General features: G+C 25.5%; 1 protein-coding gene across 1 annotated transcript; it reads right to left on the reverse strand.

Moving 5' to 3' along the window:
* Positions 1 to 3962: 3962 nt before the first annotated feature.
* LOC145844601 (ephrin type-A receptor 4-B-like) lies at positions 3963 to 19592 on the reverse strand. Its single transcript, XM_082951999.1, has 19 exons — positions 19463 to 19592; positions 17428 to 17495; positions 15986 to 16107; positions 14489 to 14734; positions 13598 to 13791; positions 12759 to 12860; positions 11738 to 11893; positions 11091 to 11199; positions 10645 to 10795; positions 10408 to 10489; positions 8724 to 8896; positions 8394 to 8532; positions 7801 to 8025; positions 7388 to 7495; positions 6787 to 6972; positions 6235 to 6509; positions 5599 to 5793; positions 4790 to 4950; positions 3963 to 4470 (listed from the first exon to the last, which is right to left on the reverse strand). The coding sequence occupies exons 1-19, from the start codon at positions 19542 to 19544 to the stop codon at positions 4248 to 4250; spliced, it is 2997 nt and encodes a 998-aa protein (XP_082808125.1). The 5' UTR covers positions 19545 to 19592; the 3' UTR covers positions 3963 to 4247.
* Between the last annotated feature and the right edge of the window lie 1976 nt (positions 19593 to 21568).

Raw genomic sequence — 21568 nt, forward strand, 5'->3', positions numbered from 1 at the left:
AAGAAAACTTTCATTTCCAGCTGTTGAACTTCTCACTAAACAGTAAGAAACTCAACAAAAAAGTTCGTACAAGTTAATGTTTGTTCTGGTTAAATACTACTAAGAAAGTGAATTATATTTTATACAACTTAATGTATTTTTTCATCTTTTTTTTTTAAGTTGTTTTTGTTGATACTTTACTAAAAAAGAAAGTTAGCATAATGCTCTATAACTTACGTAAACAAAAATTGTATTAGTTGATTCTGTGCCAAAAAAACTGAATATTTTACCCAATAATCTTATAAAGTAAACTCATTTTGTTTCAAACTTTACAGAAAATACAAATTACCAACATAAATTGTTTCATGAAGCTAACATTGTACATTTAACTTGATATATTCTAAAATATTTGTTTTCTTAAACTTTCACAATGAAATTCTATTTGAACTTGATTATACATAAAACTTTTTAGAGCGTTGGTAGATCAACAATGTTATAATGAGCTTAGTAAGTTGTATTTTGAAGTTTTATCTACACAAAGTGATCAACTTAACGAGTCTTTACATTTGGATTTCTTTTATTATTACTTAAATTATTACCCCGATTTAAAAATGCAAAATTTAGTATATAGATTATAATTTTACCTGTTAATAAAGTTAAATTTTTTTAGATTTTGCTAAACTTAAAACTTAAGCTCCGAAAAGACATAAAAAATGTTTTCAAAGAACTTTAGTTTATACCTCGTCAGTATTCTTGATGTAAAATGAATTTAGTATTTTGTTTCTTAACTAATTCAAGCATTTATTAAGAAAGTAAACTCCTTATTATCTAATGTTACGAATAGTAAAAGCATGTTTGCTAAACAGTTTGTAAATGAACGAAATTTTTATGTAAACCAATGGGTTTTTTAAATAATAAAAACAGGTTTAATATCAATCAATAAAAATGCTTTCTTTTTGTATTGTTAGTACTAGACTTATATTTTTATTATATCTTTTTATTTGAAGTAAACTTAAATTGCCTTGTCTATCTTAGCAAAAAAAGTTTTTAAAGGTGTAACAGGATTGAATTTAAATTGAAATAAAAACTTTTAAATCTCCAAGGATAAACTTGTTCATTAAGCATGTTAAACTTTTTATTCATATACATTACCAGAAAGATTTTATGTAACATTGTTGTTTATTTTTGAGTAGTTCATTGGACTTCAAGCATATATAAATATGATTAAAATATTTGTGGCAAATGTAACCTAAGACAATGTATATAATAAAAATAAAACTTTGAGCATTAATTTATTTTTTAATTTACTAAATTAAACTTTTTGCATGTTTTTTGAGAGCATTAAAAAAACAGAATCCAGGTAACAAGTTTTCCTTGTAAAAATTTCGTCTTGCATACTATTTGCTGCTTATGTATTCATTAGTTTAAGTTTATTAAAATTTTAAAGGCCTAAAGTATACTGAAATTAAACAGGAACTAATTTTTTGCGCTTATATCCAAATGATATGATAAGTTGTTGTTTGAAACAAGTTTTTTTCTGTATAAAATATATATATTTAAAAATTTTACCATTTGATGTTGTTAAATTTAATACTAAAACTTTTAATACTTCTTTTTGAGTTATTACTGTAGTCCGTTGTAATAAATTTAATTATTATTTACACTTTAAACTTAATAAAAACTTATAAGCATTTTAATTTATACGCATAATTTATAGTACTTTATAAACTCTATGGTTAAGTAGTCAAGTATAATAAGAAAAGTTTATAAACATTTACTTTTAGATTTATTAAATAAAAAAATACTGAAATATACAATTTGAATTTGCATATTAAGTTTAAGCATTTTAGTCTACTTTTAGTTAAGTACTCACTTTGATTGTTTTTATTTTTATTACATAAAAATACTATAAAAACTTTTAAATTAAAGCATAAAGTACAAAATGTTAATTTTTTGTTAAACTTGTCTTTAAAATCTAGAAAAAGGTTTAAATTTTTTTTTTTAATTTTTTTTTGCTTTAAGCATAAGCAGTTACATATAACTACAAGTAAGTATGACTTAAATCGTTTTTAAATATATAAACTATTTAAGTACTTTTGGTGGAAAAGGGCTGTAAAAAATGGATACAACAAATATTAATACAAAGACAAAAAAATTTGTTAAAATTATCGTCATTTAACACTATAACGAATTAGTTTTTGAAAAAGATTTCCGGATTTTTAAAATAATGAGATTAGGTAAAAAAAAGTGGGAACTTATGTCATGATGGGAAGCTTGCAACACTTTTCAAAGGTGTTTTATGAATAGTGTGATGTCATAATGACCAACGACTATCTTTATTTTCGTCTTAGATTAGACTTTTAACCGAACTATTAGCTCAAAATGTTTGAACAGCACTGCAAGTAACTTCCTGTAAAATTTCTTCCTCACTTCCACTTACAACCACAAGCTTTATTTACATTTTTAAAGTAACCTGCCACATAAGTACGCACTTTCTAGGTACGTACTGCCGGTAATGGTACGCACTTTAACCGAAAAACGCTGTGCTCCAGAAATTATTTTTTTAACTTTCAGATTAAAAATTTTGTCTTAAAAAAAAGAAGTAGTAATACAAAAGTATTATATTAAAAAAATATGTATACTGTTTTAAGTTTAAACATATTATAGGAACCGCAAAATAAGCTATGAACATAAAAATTTTTTGCCACCGAAACCGGTCGTGAATAAAACATTTAATTTGCACACCTCTACTTTTATTTATAATTTTTTTTTCAAAAAAATAAATAAAAATTGTTATGCAAAAGTATTATGATGTAAAATGAATTACACTGTATTAAGTTTGAATATATTAAAACTTAAGGAACCGCAAAATAAGTTATGAACATAAAAACTGTATATCAAAACCCATATTATAACAAATATATTACAGTTTATTTATTTTAACAAAAAAAAACGAAGAGTGTTTCAAATACTTGCCTATCTCATGATTAAAACATAGGAATAAAATATACCTAAAAAGTTATACACAACTTTTATAAATAGTGTAATGAACAGTGTATTTAACATTTACACATTCAATGATTGAAACATAATTGTAAAAAGAGTATAAAATATAAAATTAAATTTATAAAATCTTTAATTAAAATTCACATACTCCATGACTGAAGCATAAATGTAAAAGGAGTATAAAAAAGCTAGATTAACAAAAAAAAACCAATGCAATTCAGATTTATTTAGAACAAGATGCATAATCATGAAAACTTAGTCACAATCAATAAAATAAGGCTTTAATGAGATCTGTTATTTTTAAAAGTTTTGTTACAAAAGTTTGTTCAGTTAAATCATTATTGATAATATCATCTTAAGATAACTTATAAATTTTTTATAAAATTTAAAAGTAGTTATTCTTAAGTTTATTCTAATAAAAAGTACTAGACCAAGTACTAACCTAGTTATATACAAAAAACACAAAAAGTACATCTTGGTAAGGCAACATGTAAAGTTCAAGGTAGTGAGTTGAAAAATAAAACCTTGTATAGCGTAAATCTAAAAACATTTACTACAAGATGAATGATGCTCAATAAAATAAAATAAAAAAAACTTTAAATCACTTAATCTTAATGAGTAGTTTTTTATCAACACAGTGAAATAAAAACAGTTCGCTTCAAGATAAAACGAATAAATTTCGTAGCGCTTTGTAGAAAAAAAAAACTAATAAACTATAAATATCTTTTAAATTCTACAGAAATTTAGAGATACAGATTTTTTTCTTCAATTGACATAAAACAAAAAATTTCAAAGTTAACAAAATTTCAACAAATATAAATAATTAAATTAAGAATTTATCTTTTTTAAACGTTTTGAGGTTTATTTTACAAAATTTTCTAAAAATTCAATTCTTTAATTTGAATAAAAAAAATCATTAAAAAACTTTAAAACAAAAAAAAACTTAAAAACTGATATTATATTTAAACGGTGTGAGGTTTATATTACGGAAAACTGTGGAACAAAAACGTCTTTTTTTAAGCTTAAAAAAAATTACAGAAAACTAAAAAATTCAAAACTTTTCAGTCTCAGACCTTCTTAACAGAACCACAAACTATATGAAAGCAATAAAAAGAAAATTTTTAAATAAAACACCTACTATTATAAAATTTATCAAAACAAACAATACAATATTTAAATAAAAACCATCCAAAAGTGTAATCCCAATTTCTCTCTACCATTCCCATCTCGAAAACTTGCAACTCTTTCATTTCCGTCAAAATTCACACAATCGCCACCACAGAACTCCTGTTGCTCCTTTCTTCCACCAGGTGGCGCTGTTGCCTGGCAACCTGTTTGCTAGGAGATGGTTGGCAACGAGGTGAGGAGAGGGTGGAGATGACGGTGGAGGGGGAGGGAGGGGTGATGTTTGATGGGGGTTTCCCATAAGTGAAACGAGCAGTAGAGAGGCTTTCGAGTGAAGATTGATTGAACAACAACGGTCGACTGCAGATTGGGTAAAAAATATTTAATTTGAACTTAGCTGTCTTAGTAATTTTTACTAACTAAGTTATTTATATACTTTTTTAACTACACTCAAATCATTAAATAGTACTATAGATTTACAGGTTTTAGCCAAAAGTCTTAAAAACAAAGTTTATTCAAAATTCACACATTTAAATTTTGTCCTTAAATTTGCTTTTAGTGACGAGTACTAGTTATTGACAGAATGTATTACGTTTTTCTTTTAAAACACAGTTTAAACTGTTTTACCACTTATTGAAAAAGATATACTTTACACATCTGTATACAATTGTATACTAACGTAGAATCACAAGTACTCATAGAAGAAGGAACGGGGCTGCAACTATCTATTTTCATCACGTGACTGTTGAAAATGTCAATTAATTGGTTGAAATCGGGTCTTTTTTTCGGGTCGTAACTCCAACATCTCAGCATTGTTTCGTGCAATTCTACTGGACATCCCTGTTTGATGAGTATTTTAAAATTAGCTTAGTCGATTTTTACATAATTGGTAATAAGTATATATATTCGAAAATCTAATTATACTTTTAAACTCTTAAAAGATAGTTCAGAACAGCTTTTTGAACATTATATTTAGCATTCGATTTACTTTTCAAACAAATTTCATGTATAATTTATACAATAATACTTCTAATAATAGCTGAAAGTCGAACTTGTTCATGCTTGAATTGTTTACAGGAGTAAAAAAACAAAAAGGCTTAAACTTCCGAAGGTAACAAAGAAAAGTGTCGTTTATTTATTTGCATTCTCTGCTACTTTTGCTCTGACTTGGAAAGGAGGGTAATTTGAGGTTGTCGTATGAAATCTCTACACACTAACAAGCTCTTTAAAATTAATGTTGCGCGTTCAAACGTCGTTCAACATAGATAGACTGACCAACTCACTGAAGAGATTATGTTTATAAATCTTTTATTCTGACTGTCGGAACAGTTGGTTTTGCTTGTACTGCAGAACTGCTTGAACCAATGCAAAAATAATCAGTGTATGGAAAATTTGTGCTATTTGTAATAACAAATAATCTCCTTGCATAAATAATCAACTAGAACATACTTTACATTACTATAATTTCTATCAACAACAAACAAATACCTCGGGACAGGGAAGCCGGTATCCGTCTTCGATAACGTCTGTGACGTCATCGTTGTTCATGTCCCAGTAGGGTTTTTCCCCGAATGACGTCACCTCCCACATGACGATTCCGAAACTCCATACGTCGGATGCGGAGGTGAACTTGCGGTATCGGATGCATTCGGGTGCCGTCCACCGCAACGCGATCTTTCCTCCCTGGCAACGAAAATAAGAATAAGTTGAAAATTAATATTAAATAAAAATTAAATGACTTCACTTGTATGGTCAAAAAATTAAACGTATATACATAACATGTTATGTATGTGTATAAACATAATATACAAGTTGATAGTTGTTTTGAAGCATTAGAAAAAAGGATAGATAATTATCTTATTGCCAGTTTTTCGGGTTCAACATACGATAACATTGTTTTAAATACAAAACTCAAACTAAAAAAGTGCTTTCTTTGTAAACTTATGTCGCTTAACTCCCACATACACTACTTGTTGTTAATAATTATGTTCATCAAAACATTACTCACTTAAGAAGAGTAAGTAGCATTCAGATATTTTCTATTTTTGTATACATCACTCAAAAAATATGATTCAATCTTTTATTTATACTTATACAGTAATAGTCATACATTTATTCACTCACTTGAGTAGTGTACGTAGCGTTGGGATCGTTTTCCAGCGTTTTTCTGCTCAAACCGAAATCTGACACCTTGCAATTGAAATTGTCATCAACTAAAACGTTCCTTGCCGCAAGATCCCGGTGAATGTAGTTAAAAGAGTGCAAGTATTTCATTCCGCAGGAAATTCCTCTCAACATTTCCAGCACGATGTCTTGAGAGTGGAACTTGTCGAGTTTTAACAGGAACTTGTCGAGTGAACCGTTTTGAGCGAACTCAGTTACTATCATCGTAGGTGATTCTGTTTTGAATATAGTTAATTAAATAAGTAATATATTAATAAAAAATGCTAATAGGATTTCAAAATTTTTGTTACATTCTCCGTCACTTCCATTAAATTGTACAACTAAAAATTTGACTGATCAATATAAATAAAGCATAATAGTTTTTTGATAGACGTATTTTTAGCTAACTAAAAAAGTGTGCTTAACTATGTTAAAAGAAAACTAAAACCAAAATAGTTTTGAGATAGCCAGAATTTATTTTAACCAATATATTATATATATATAAAAACAAACGTTTAGTTTTAACTCCGATTAATTTAACGATGTTCGGATGATCGAACTGAGCCATGGTGCACGCTTCTCTCAAGAAATTAGTCTGATCAACCAGGCTGGCTCCATTCTTCAGTGTCTTCACCGCAACTTCCACCAAATCCTTCTTTCCTTCCTTCATCTCTCCCTTGCACACCTCACCGAACTCACCTGTTTGAAGTTGTTTGTATGTAAAGAATTTTTATAATGAAACATTTCATGAACCAAACAAAATAATATTGGTGAACCCAAATACTTTGCTGCGTTTTTAACATCAGAACAGTGTTGTTCGGTTATATGGTAGTTTTTATACTGCCCAAGTTAACAAGTTAACAAGCTTTCTGTTAAACTGTTTGCTGTATATACAGTGTTGTGCTCGAACTGATAATAAGCAAAAAATAAATTAATTCATTATTTTAGTCAAAAATAAATTATTTGTGAGGTATAGACAAAAGTAAGGAAAAAAAAACAGACGAAAATATACGCACTTATAGATTAAGCAAGTTGCAAAAATTTGTAATAAAAAAAAAAAAAACAACTTTGTTTCGCAGAAAATTCAACTTGCTTGTGAAATCAATAAATTTACCTTGCCCGATGACCTTGAGTATTTTAATTTGTTCCATTTGTATTTCCCTGGCAATTTCAGAAACACTTTTGTGAGGGTCTCTGTAGTCCACGTAAGTCTTCATGCGACCTTTGATTTGTTTGTTGAAATTATTTTTAATAGCTTATTTGCTTTTAAACCGAACTTTTATTATTTTAAGTTGTAATTGTTTATGCGTTACGTTACAGATTAAAATAAAGTAAAGTTAAGCACTATTTTGTTGTTTCGTTTTATAAAGTTGACTTTTAGTGCGACTATTGAATCTAAACAGTAAAAATAAAAAGAATAATTTTAATGTGTTTTATTTTGTGATTTAATGTTTTTTAAAAATAGAAAATAAGTTAAAAAACTTGCTATTTTAAAGTTATACTTTAAGAAAAAGTTATAAAACCAACCATTTTTGCTCATATCAACCCTCAAATCGCTCACTATTTTCGTTGCTAGGGAGTTGTCAAATTTGGTTGTCATGGAACTTTCCAGCATATTGGCTTTCTTGTGAGATTTGGAGTTGAACTTTTTACAGAGGCATATCAGGCAAGATATGAATGCGATGAGTATTAGTACCGAGGTGAAAACCACAATGGCTACTAAGACTTCAAAACTTAACTCTGTTACTGGTTCTGTGTAAAGTTTATAATGGTTAAAACACAACTTATATATTATATTTTACTTATTAAAAGTTTTATTATTAATTTATTATAATTCTGAAGTTTCTATTTGACTAGAACTTTACAAATTTTCCATTTTAAAATGGTTAAAATTTTATACATATAAGAAAAAAAAGCACACTATAGAAACACTTGAACACTTTTTATAGTTATATTAGGTAAAATGGTAATTCATATTAAATTTCTAAAAAGGAAAATTACTTTTTTATTGACTTATATGCATACAAAGAGTTGTTATGTGTAAAATTTTAAGTTTACAGTTTTTAAATGTGAATAAATAAAAAAAAATAATAAATAATACTTTTTAAACAAAAACTTACTTGATTCGGTGGTAAAAGATTTAATTTTGCTGTATTTTCCGAAACCAGCCTTGTTATAAGCTCTTATTTTAACTTGGTATTTTGAAGATTGAAGAAGAGCTGATAGTGTTATATTGCAATATTCTGATGAACATTTTACCTAGAAATAAATCAAAAAGTTAATTAAAATAATTTATTTATGAATCTACATGAAATTAAATTAAAAGTTAAACAAAATCACTTCTTTATGAAAAATTATTGACTAAAAATCTTCAACAAGATAATCAATAAACGTATCTAATAAAATATCAATATATTTGACTTTTACTAAAACATATTTCTAACACTCACCTTTTGAGTAGTTGGAATTGCTACGAAGTCATCAGATTCTGGCTGCTGATTGGTTAATTTCAGCGTTACTTCGTATTCTGTGATTGGCTGATCACTCTCAGGTTTCGTCCAACAAATTTGCACCGAATTGTAATCTATTTCTCCGAAAAATAACCCAACCACTTCTGAAGGTACTGTGTTAAAATTTAAATGTTTATGAATATTAATTGAACTTATTATAGTTGATTTCGATTTTAATAAGTTTACTGTACATTTATTCTTATAAATGAAGTATAGTAGATAGTTTAGTTTTTAATTAACAAAAAACAACTAATTACAAAAATTTTTTTAATATAAGTAAAGCTTTTGTTAAAGATAAAACAATTTTTCTCATATTTGAGTTATGCGAAAACAAGTTAAAATACAACTTAAAAAGTAATTTGATAGTTTGATTGATATTTTGACATTTGCGACATCATTATTTGTCATTTAATTTGAATTTTAATGTTTCTGGACAAAAAACAACCAAAACTAGCAGAAAAACAACAGAACTTTATAAATATCAGTCATGAGATAAGACAAAAGTTTTAACTTGAAATTAAATACCCATTTAAATTTAAAACAACTTGAAAATTTGATTTTAATATTCTTCATATGAGATGTCAAAACATCAATCAAAGTATTAAATTACAAATTAATGTTATATTGTTTTACTTTAAAATAATAAATATTTTTCATGTTCTGCTATGTTCGTTTCGAACCTCTGAAATCATGTTAGTTAAAAAATTACATTAAAATGTGTAAATACTTTAGTATAAATTCTCATATTTTTTTTATCAACCACATCAGTGAGATTTCGATCTTGAGAATTAATCTTGGTTTGAAATTAATAAGTTTGTCAAAATTAGAAAAATGCTGATTAATTAGACGGATTATACTTACTTAAAAAACTATCTAACACTTAACATGTTTTGCATACATTGCTGAAATTTTAACAACTTTTATAACCTTAAAAAGTAAAAATTTTAGGTAAAAACCTTAAAATTTTTATTATATAAGCAAAACAACAGTAAAGGAACAATAAAAAAATTTTCTAGTCATCTTACAACTTAATCAATAACAAGTCATTACAAGAAAACACTTTTACAACTTGTATTCAAAAAAAGGAGTATTAACTTAGTACAAAAAACACGAATTTAATCGATTTATTCTGCAATAAAAACACAGTGTCACAAAAGTAACAGTATTTTAAACTCCTCCCTTAGATTTTTTAACCACTGATTATGATCAATATAAAATCGAGCTATTTTAAAGTAAAGCGAAGTTTTTACAACTTATTCTCTACAGTGTTTTGAAAAAGTTATAATTTGTAAATAGCTCTCAATATTGAATAGGTGAATGTAAAAATTTCTAGTAGCACTTTTAAACATATTAGGTTCATTACTTATTAATGAATAAAATTTACCAGTTTGTTACTTACAGCGCAGGTGAAACATAAAGAAGAAAAAGAAAACATCGCATTGTTAATTATTAATCAAAGGAAAAAGTTATTCAATATTCGACAGAACAAAATTTCTTTAAATTAAACAATTATTTAACTATAATTTTAATTTATTTACGAAATAACTTAAAATTGGTCGAATTAAAAATTCTCCTAAAAATTTTTTTTTTTCTTTATTATTTAAGATGACTAAAACTAACTTACCACTTTCTGAGGTGGAAAACTTAATTTCGGCAGCATTTTCAGGTTTGTTAGATTTTTCTGACACTTCGTTTATTGATTTAATCTGCAATATAAAGCTGTTTTTATAATAGAAGCATTATAAGCAACATTTTAATAACAAGTTATAAAACTTTTAACTTTTTACACTGAAAATTTTTGATGAATATTAATACATTAACCACTTTTATTTCTTAAAACAAACAAAACAAAATAAATTACTTTTAGTTTATAATAAGAAAACTCCGGTAGTTCTGACATTAAAACTTCTGGTGAAATGAGGTTTTTGTAATTATTCGGATAAAATTTAATTGAATTCGGACAAGCTTTGCACTTTTTGTAAGTTTCATCGATACATATGTTGCATGAAATACTGTTTATAAACTTGTTGCTATTATAAAATTGTAAAATATAGTAAGAATAATATACATATTTTACTAATTAAATAATCAGTTTAAATGTATATGTTAAAAAACTGTGAAAACGCGTTAGAATGTAATTAGGGTAAATTGTAAAGTTAAAAGCAAAAACAACTTGTCAAATTTTTTTAAATACTTTAATTACATTTAAAGCTACGTTTATAGCCCAGAACAGATTCAAACTCATTCTAAGTTATGTCAAAGCTATAAATGCAAAAACTTTTAGTAAATTAATAAAAATATAATTACCTGTAACTAATATCTGTAAGTCCACCATTATTCAATGGATTTTGCCAAACAATTTGAGCTCGGTTATTTTCAATATTAACTTTTATATTTCGTGGTTCAGATGGAATTGCTGTAAACAATATAATTTAAAGTAAAGAATTTTGAAAGTTTTAAAACTTTATTTAGATGAGTAAATTAAGCAAAAAAAATATTTTTGTTCAATGTTTGTTTAAAAAACTGTGTTATGAACAACTTTATTTCTTACAGTTTAAAAGTATGTAAAGAAATAAAATATTAACATAAGTTTACATAAGCCACTAGGCAAAAAACACAAGTTGTTTTTGTAATGAAACTTTTATTACTTTATGTAAACTTTGAAGTTATTCATATTCACATACGGGTGAAAACGTACGGAACAAACTTCAATGCTTATGAATTGAAAGTCACTAACAATTTTATTTGTTTGGTATAAATATTTAAACTATACATATACATAAGCTGAGCTATTTACTTGTGCAATATCTTGACATTTTTGGCAAATATTTAGTTTGTTCTATTTGAATTAAAAACAGTTTGTATTTAAGAGTTTCAAAAAACAATTAAATTTTTAATTCATGAAATCAATATATTTTTTTAATCTTATACTTTATATATATATATAAACTAACTTTTGCAAGGTTGAGATATTTCATTGTCATCTAATCTGAATGAATCAGCTTGACACTGGCAAAATGAACTTGCAAAATTATCAGTATAACTTAAACTCGGACATTTCCTACAAACCTCATTTCCAAATACTGATTTATAAAACCCTGGTTGGCATGCTGTTTGGAAATAAAAATATTTTGCTATCAGCAGTATTTTAAGTATATTTGTACCATAAACTATTTAAAATTTGACAAGATATTTGACTATTATAGACGAAAGTCTTTTTATTTTAGTGTTTAATATACTTATTTTTTAACTTAACAGCATCACAAAAAGACAGCTTAGTTAAAAATAACTGTAGTACTTATATACAATTGACTGTTTTGAAAACTTAAAACAACTAGTTTTATTTTTCGCATAAGCATTTAGAAGCTATAAATTTGTAGCTTCAGTTAAAAATAAAATGCTCAAAAGCTACTAGCTGATTTCTATAAAAAACAATAGAAATGACACTAAAAGTTTATTTTGCCAAAAAGGTTTTGACCCTGTCGCTTTATTTAAAACAGTCAGACATTCAAATTCAATATTCATTCAGTTCACCGGCAAATTGCAGAATTTCTAAAGTGAGTGGCTGCAATTAGCCATTATATTGATGTGATTACTGAATCAATTTAATTATTTGATTCTTATGTTATAACTGTATAATTAGATGAGTAGCTTGAAACTAAAAAAAAAAATTCAACTTTTGTTTATAGATTTCTTTTACGTTAGTTAATTATTCAATAATCTCTATAAAATAACTGCTTAAACTTAGTTATACTTTCAACCTTTTTTTTTGTTCTGGAGTATTTAAAACAAAAGTAAAGTTTTAGAGCTATTAGTTTTAAATGCAGATTATATCATAATAAAAGTGTTCAAGTAACGGATTATTGAATAATTATTTTAACAAATAGTTAATATTTCTTAACAATACAGGTTCCGTTCTGATGGTATTGGTATCCTACAATAAATAATAAAGAACAAAAAATCAACATTTCTTACCAATACAGGTTCCGTTCTGGTGATATTGGTATCCTACGTCACAATTACAACTTCCGGTTGAAGCTTTCCATTCACCATTGCTATTGCAGTAAAATACTGGAGCTGAAAACAATTGATTTTTAAGAACTTGACTATTAAGAAATTAAATATCAATTAAAATGTTTTATTTCTAAAATAGTGTTTTAATTACTATAAATTTTAAGGATAAAATTAAAACTTTAGCTTAAACTATTATAGCTCATTTAGTTAAACTAAATTAAGTCAGAAACAAATTTTAGTTTTCAAAGGAAACTATTACATTGAAGTACAGTATTCACAACTAATTTATTGTTCAAATTATGGGTAAATACTTGAAATAAAAACTGTCAATTTAAACTTAACATAAATAAAATATTATAAAATATTAAGTTTTTAATTTAAAAATTAGTTTTAAAATTTTCAGCTAACTGAAAACCTACTATTTAAATAAGTTTAATTTTTTTCGCACGTCATCTGTCGCAACGGGTGGTCCCATTGATTGACAAGTACAAAGTTAAAGAAACAAAGAAATACATGGTATAATAAAGTTTGTTTGATGGTGATTTCTTAGTAGTTTATTTTCAACAGATTATACTAGAGTTGCAAAATTCTTTTAGAGTGTTAAATATATTTTTTTCAAACCTTAAAATGTGTTATTATAATGCTTTACTATGTAAGTTATTGATTTTTATTTTAGTAAAATTAAAAAACAAAAGTTTTTGAATTGGATGTCGATTAAAACACTGAAACAAATAAATAAAACAAAAAACAAATATTTTTCTTGTGAACCAAAAGTTTTAATAAAAAACTCATTAACCAACCTTTATTGGATTTCACAGAATTGGGCAAACATTTTCCATCAACTTTAACCAGGTCCGCGCGTCCGGCTCCTGACACTGTTTCAGGAAAAGATACCAAGTTCCTGGTTACCTCAGGACAGTAGTTGTAGAAAATCCTGACTTTTTGAATTGATAAACATGCGCCTTGGTTGTTGATTGCAATGTACAGTCCTTTTCTGTTTGTTTTATACAAAATAAATTTAAATAAGTAAATATATATATATATAGGCTTGTTTTAATTTAAACTTATAGACTAGAGAATTTTTAGTATGGAAAGTAGGTAAGTTATACTTAAGCTAAATATCTAAATAATTTAAAGAAAGTGTAAATTTTAATTTTAAACAATAAAAACAGTTCAACTAGCTTAATTGAATTATTTTTAAACTTATGCAGTCTAATTAAGGTTAATTATAAAAAAGTTAAACACCATTGATTTGTAAACTTTGTTTTAATGACAGGTCAAATAAAACGGAACAAACAAAGAAAACTTTTAATAACTTAATAAAAACTGTTTACAAAATCAGTTTCATAATTTCAATTATTTATTGTATGCAAAACCTTTCAAAACTTTAGTGAAGACTTTTAACTTTTTCAAAATTGCATTTTTTTTTAACTCACTTCGAATGGTAAAAAATACATTTACAAAGTTTTTAAAGGTTAATAAACAAAATGTATTAAAATCAAAATAAATTAAAGTAAGTAGCATTACACCTTTAATTTTTTTTAATAACTAAGAAATATAAGTTAGAATTAAAAAATTAGTTTAATACAACAAATAGTGACGCTTTTTTTTGTAAAATTAAGTTATATGCTTAACTTTAAAGAAATATTGTTTTTAAATTTACTAACAAAATTAATAGAATCAAACAATACCTTTTAATCACAATATCCAAAACTTTCGCAGTGATGACAAATTTTCCCCTCTTATCCCTGTCCAAGTTTCTGTCTGCGGCCAAGGTGTCAATTTTATCGTACAAATTGTCGTTCCACGGCGGAAAAGTTGAAGTGGCACTGTCCGAGTTGGCTTGGTAATTGTAAACAGTGAAAGTCTCGCGACAATTCTCCTGATTGAAGCACACAATTGAAAATGTCACCTCCAATTTTACTCGATTGGCGCCTCTGTTGTTTTTAATGTTTTACTTGTTTCTATTTTTTTAATTACATATTTAAAACCAATATAACCATATTAAGCTTTTATAATGTGTTTAAGTCAATAGGGTGTATAAACTGGGCAATTTTTTTGTATTATTGTAAAAAATCTTCAAAAGTTATGATTAATAAAACCTAGTATTTACTGAAAAAAAGTTACATTTAGTTTGAAAACTAAGTTTTGGTATAATTGTACAGATTTCGTAAACTAAAACTTTGTCTAAATCTCTAAAAACATTGTAGTTTCTCATTTTTTTAATGAAAGCAATGTACAATATAAAAGCATTATTAACATGTGTTTAATCAAACTAAACACCAGTAATTATATCAAAATAATCTTGTAACCACAGTAAAGAAATTGTAAAATTACATACTAAGATACTATTTAAAATACTAAATTTTAATAAAATAAATCTTTACATAACTTTGTCAAATATCAACTGCCAAATTTTTGCTTTTTTAGCTAAAAACTAACCAACTTTCAATTTGATCTTATCACACAAAAATTTCAGTCTGTCAAATTAATTAAATGGAGACAGGAACAAAATTTAATTAAATTTCTGTTGACTCACTTACACTGATACGGGTTGCGAATTAAACTAGCCATTAAAATTAAATTAAACAAAAATTCAAGTGGTATTTTAGCAACATTTGTAAGTACTTGTCACAGCCCCTTTATACCACTTGTATGGTTTTTAAATCTTTGTGACAATTAAAATATAAATGCTGACAATAAATACTTCAACAATTGAGAAACTTTTACTATCGAGCACATAATGGAAACAATGAGGATTTGAATGGAGTTTTAAATTGTGATTATTTGGTTGTTCTAAACAGCTGCCTTTTAAACTCATTTGGAGAAAGAAATACAAAATAAAGCTTTTGAACATTTTGTCTATGTTTAAACACTTCATTTAATTTTTATAAATTTTTAATAAATTTTTTATTTGTTTAATAATATATCATTTTGGTAATAAAGTTAATCACAATTTAAATTTTAAATTTCTATAAATATCTATAACTAAAACCATAACTTTCTTGAATAACATATAAAATTTAATAAATAAAAGCTCACTTATTATTGTACAAATCATTTGCGTTTCCTAATAAAAGCCAAATTAATTTTGAAAGAATGATGAACGTAAAAATTTTAAAACTTTACAAACAAACTTGAAGTATGTGAGTTATGTTCTAAATTTTACAAACATAAAAAACAAATACCTTGCATGAACATAGGGGGATCGGAGCCACTGACCATTATTTTTACTTGTAGGTAAGTTTGGACAAATTTCATAAGTTCTGATTGTGTTGGACATCTCATCATGCGCACTTACTTCTGACCACTTTGTAATTTATTTATTTTATTACTACTTAACAATTAGTGAAATAAAAACGTTGTACTTGAAAAATCACTTACTTCTTACCACTTTATAAAGTATGAAAACGTTAGTTTTATTCATAAAAAAATAGTACTTCAAAAAGTAAGTTTTAATTTTAATTTTACTAATTATTAAACAATAAAACTGTTACTATGTAGTTCTTTTTTTATGAGATCTAAATTGAATTATTCCAGTTTAATCGAACTGAGATGTTACTAATATCAGCCGAAAAGCTCTCATACTAAGAACTTTTAATATTTTTTTTAATGAAAAATATTAGTAGTAAAAACTGTTAAAGTAAAGTTTAATACAACTATAACTTTTATGAAGCATTTGAATCTCGAAGTTTTTGTTAACAATTCTAAATAACATTTTCTAAATTTTAAAAAATATTTGACAACATATACTTATTTTTATAAACACTAATTTTAATAGTAATAAAAAATATAAATTAGTTGTTTTTTTACAAATTACAAAAGAAAAACAAACAAGTAACAAAGCTCATATTTATTAAATGTACATAAAAAATGAAAGTAAAAAGTTTTAATTTAATCAAAATGATAGTAAAATGAGTTTAAAAATAAAATTAAATGTGCAGTGAGAATAAATTAGGTCAAAACGCTAATGTAGTAGTATAAAACTTAAGCGAAATTTAATGATACATACTGTTACAGTAAATACAACAGTATGACCTATACAAACCTAACTTTACAGCTTAGTTTTACACAATAAAGACTTTTTGATAAACAATACAAAAAACCTCCCGAAAGGCTTTAAAACCCAACAAAAAAACATTAAACAGTTGTTAAACTTAACCTCATAAAGGCTATTAAACTTTATAGAGTAATAAAGAAGCTTTTGTAATTAAATGACAATGTTTTAGATAAGAACATGCTTTTACTAAGTTCTCTTATAAACAGAATACAATAAAGTTTAGATTTAAGCTTGAATTGGTACATAACCAAGTTGTATTAGAAATTTTAAATAAAAGTTATACCTACTAAATAAAATTCTTATGTCTGTCAAAGTACTTTGATAACATAAAAGTATTTTCTCCATAACTTTGAGTTAAACAACAAAAATGCACTTTAAAAACTGCAACAAGGCTTAAAATCAAAATTATTTTGATTGTGTAGTTCACAAAGTAAATCAAACAAAATATTAATCATAAGTTCAAAAAAATACAGTATCTTTTATAGTTCTTTACACAACTGTTAAAATTATGGAAAAGATAAAAAAAATACATGATAAACTTTAATATATTTTAATAAAACTTATACTTACCCCAGTTTCACCATCTTTTCTCTTCCAATCTAGATCTGAGCTGATATTGTGAGTGTTGTACAAATCATCTGCCAAATAATAAGGTTAAATAAACAAGTTTATTGTGAGTCATGTAAAAATTAACCATTAAAATTAAATTACAAATATCTGATAGAAATAAATGCTTTAACTAAATAAGTTTAGGTTTTTTATACTATTTAGTAAAACAGATGCTTCAAAAAAATACATTTATTTGTTTAAGCAGTAATAAGTCATTACTCAAACTTGGTACAATTTTTCTAAAATAATTTAAAGTAATAAAACATAAAGTGACACTTCAGTAATGGTCATTATAAAAGTTTTCACACAAGTAAGTAAAACATTTTCATTAAAGATAATACTTAAAATCTGCTATATTGTTGTACTGTTAGCATTAAAGATAATCTTAAAAGATAATATTTCAAACACAGAATAAACAAAATAATATAAAGTTTTAATAAAAACAGCCTTGTTGAAATAACAACAGATTACAAGAACACTTACAATCAAATGTGCAATAAGAAGTGTACCTACAATAAAACGTGTGATCACTTCAACAAATTGCTTGTATAATTGGTTACATACAAGCAATTAATTAATTTGAACCACCACAAAAACCATAATTGTATTTCAAGCTGAGTTTCAATTTCAACAGATCAGAAAACTACTTGTAATTTACATAATTGTCATAAGCAAGGAGAGAAAATTGTTTTGTAACTTTATCTGCAAAGAAAAAATTCAATTCAAAGAAGCAATATTTAGTGTTCAAGGCACACAACGACTTATGAAGGCAAAATTAAGTAGAAAACCTTTTATGACGTCACAACAGTCAATCCTGAACAAACATTCGAAAACTTTTATTCGCAATGTTTATCAATGGCCATTGAAAGTATTTAGGTACTGAACGTTAAGCACAAATAACTCAAATACTTTTCTTGGGCAAACAAAACATTGTGTTCTCAAACATGTTGACAAGCAATGTGTTCTCTTCCGCTTCTACTTATAAAAAATGTTACTTTTTCGTTTGATAATTGGCGGCTTTAATATTTTTACAGATATAAGTTTTAAAGACTTTGTTGTTTGTTTAAGTGAGTTTGTGGTACACTTTTATGAGTTTTTTGAATGCTATGAAATTATTTTATTTAAATTTATAAAAATGATTCTAATGAATATATATTTCAAATTCTAAAATACTTTCAAATGCTTTTTCAAAAGTCTTATTGAGCAATTTCACAAGACATATGCATAATAATTTAAATCAGAATAAATTTAATAATTATATGCTTTAATAGTTTTATTACAAAGTTCTTTTACAATAAAACAATATACAGTAACTAGTTTCAAACCAAATTTTAATGTTTTAAGCTTATTACACAAATGTTTTGAAATAAAATGCTTTAAAATGGTTTCTTTGTAAATAAAACAATTATAAAAAACTCATAAAAAGCATATACAAAATCAAGTTAACTTTTATTTTAACAATTAAAAATGAAATATTACAAAGCTTTGAAATAAAATAACACTTTACTTTCATAAGATTTAAAAAATTCAATTTAAATAAGCAATTTAAAAGCTTTGCAAAATGAAGATAGATGCTTGCAAGATTAAGCAAACAAAAGGGAACTATAGTAAGATTTAAAAAAAATCAGCTTTGAGTTGAATTATTTTTTAATTAATAAGTATATATTAAATTTACTTTTAAAAAATACATACATCCAAAAAGAAACTACAGATATACAAAATAATTAACAATAATTTGTAAAAAAAAATAAAGTAGAAAATGTGCACAATAAATAAAAAAAATACGGGCCAGATTTTGTTAAAAATTAATTAAAATCTACTAATTCTAACAAGTTTAAACAATAAAAACTATAACAACAATACAATATTCTGCAAAAAATTTCAAATCTAAATTAAGTGTTTATTGTGCAAAATAGTACTAAACTCTTCATTATCTTTAAATGATAACCTATAAAAAACGCGATAAAATATAATCTAATATTTAACTTTCACAAACCTGATAGCGACTTCACTTGAAGAATGATAGATGTAACAAAAACGCAAGCCAGTGAAACGAAATACCTTCTACTCTTTTGCATAGCTCATCGGCTTTTTAAAATTAAATATTTTGATTTAAATTAACAAACACCTGTTCAAATAAAATGGTAATAACAATTGTACCAAAAAAATCACAATATAAAACCTGTACTACATTACACAGTTGCAGACTCTCTGCTTGAAGTTTCTTCATTTAATCAGTTACATTTTGAGTAATTCTACAACTTCTTTCTACTTTTTAAAGTTCTCTCGTTTTGTCTCAACTTTTTTCACCGAAATCTGACAAGTTTCGTCACGGATGATTTAGCACGGTAGCATTATAACAACGCCGGCAATATGCTAATATTTGAACTCAAGCCGGCAAGAATAATTCGACACCGCAAAGGCGACTGGGGGTTTAAAAAAGTTTGCAGCTTTTTTTTGCATAGAAAAAACGACAGAAGTTGGTTGAAATGGTTCGCATAAACCCATTTGCGGGAAACTTTTGCAGCGAATTCTAAATGCAACATATTGACGACGTTGTATTTTTTCACACATAAATGGATTAAGTTTAAACAAAAAGATATAATTTTTGAATGATCGTAAACAGAAGGTTTCTCATTGCAATTAAAAAATGAAACCTTGGCTAACCAGCAGTCAAATTACAAAGTCAAATTCAAGATTGCTATTACCTTTAAAGCTATTATGAAAGCGTCAATATAAAATAACTTTTAAATTAAAACTACGTTTTCCAAGTTTAAGACACTAGATTAAGTTTTGAAGTTACCTTAATTGTCCTTAAAAAATCAATTTAAAAAAAAACTTGTAGTTTTTGTTAAAAATAGTACTTTCTAAAAATCTTATGAAGTGCTTTTATTGTTTACAATTAATATTGTACAAACTTACCCACTAACTACTCCAAAAATGGTTAAAACTGAAACATTTACTTAATAAGACCATTACAATTAACCTATCTACAATAATCAAGATAGTTTACATTTATGTGAAGAAAATATCAAGCACTACTTATTTTAATATTTTTTAGTATCGTTTTAGAACTTTTTTAAATACTGATTAACTGTGCAAATGACAACAATTACTATAAATAAAATCCTATAAATAATAACGTATATATATTGTTCTTTATCTGTTATTATTCAGATTAAACAAAAAAAAAGTATAACAGCAAAAGCTTCTACTTGAAATTTAAAACTTTATTAAGGGTTTTCAGTATAGAACTGAAGAAAAGCTTACATTCAGTTACTTATTTTCAAAAGTTTAATTTTAGATTAATAGATTTTATTATAGTTAAGTTATTTTAAGTTTGTTTTAGTCAACTTAAATTAGTCAACAATGTAACTATATTTTATACAATCTAAAAAAAAAACAATATTGTAGCTTAATACTGCCGCAAATAATCGTGAATTTAAGACTAAAACCATTTAAAAATAAATAAGCTTTTTTTGCAAATGGAGTTGAATGCATACTTAAAACTACTTGCATAGTACTAGCAAACTTGTACACTTAAAAATAAATATAGTAGAAAATTTAAAAAACTGTACTAATTAAAGACAACTGGCAGATGATATCAGTTTTTTAATTGTTTCAATAGCTTTTTTTTCTTATTCGTTGCAACAAGCGATAAAAATTTTAACTGATGACTTAATTCAAGTTTATAAAATGATATGAAAAAAATAGTTTTTAAAGGTTTATTTTAAATAAATTCAGTATACAATTAAACAAAACTAATTTTTTACACAAAAATCGAAACCGATTATATTTAATTTGTTTTGTTTTAAAATAAAAAATAGTTTTTAATTAATTGTTTAAATACTATTTTCCATAACTGTTACTTATCTTTTTATAGTTTTTTTTTAAGCACTGACGAGGTCTTTGACCGAAACTTAGTTTGCATAATAACGTCATAAAAGAATAAATACATTATTTCTCCTTTAGTAGTTGAGACCTTTTTATTTGTTTTCTAAAAATCAAAACATATAAGAAATTGAGTATTTAAAGTAATTTATCTTGCTCTGACAGTTTACACTGCTTATATAAAATTATAAGCACTACCAAAATTTTGATG

Source organism: Thalia democratica, chromosome 9 (genome assembly GCF_965202585.1).
Source record: "Thalia democratica chromosome 9, ktThaDemo2.hap1.1, whole genome shotgun sequence".
NCBI lineage: Eukaryota > Metazoa > Chordata > Thaliacea > Salpida > Salpidae > Thalia > Thalia democratica.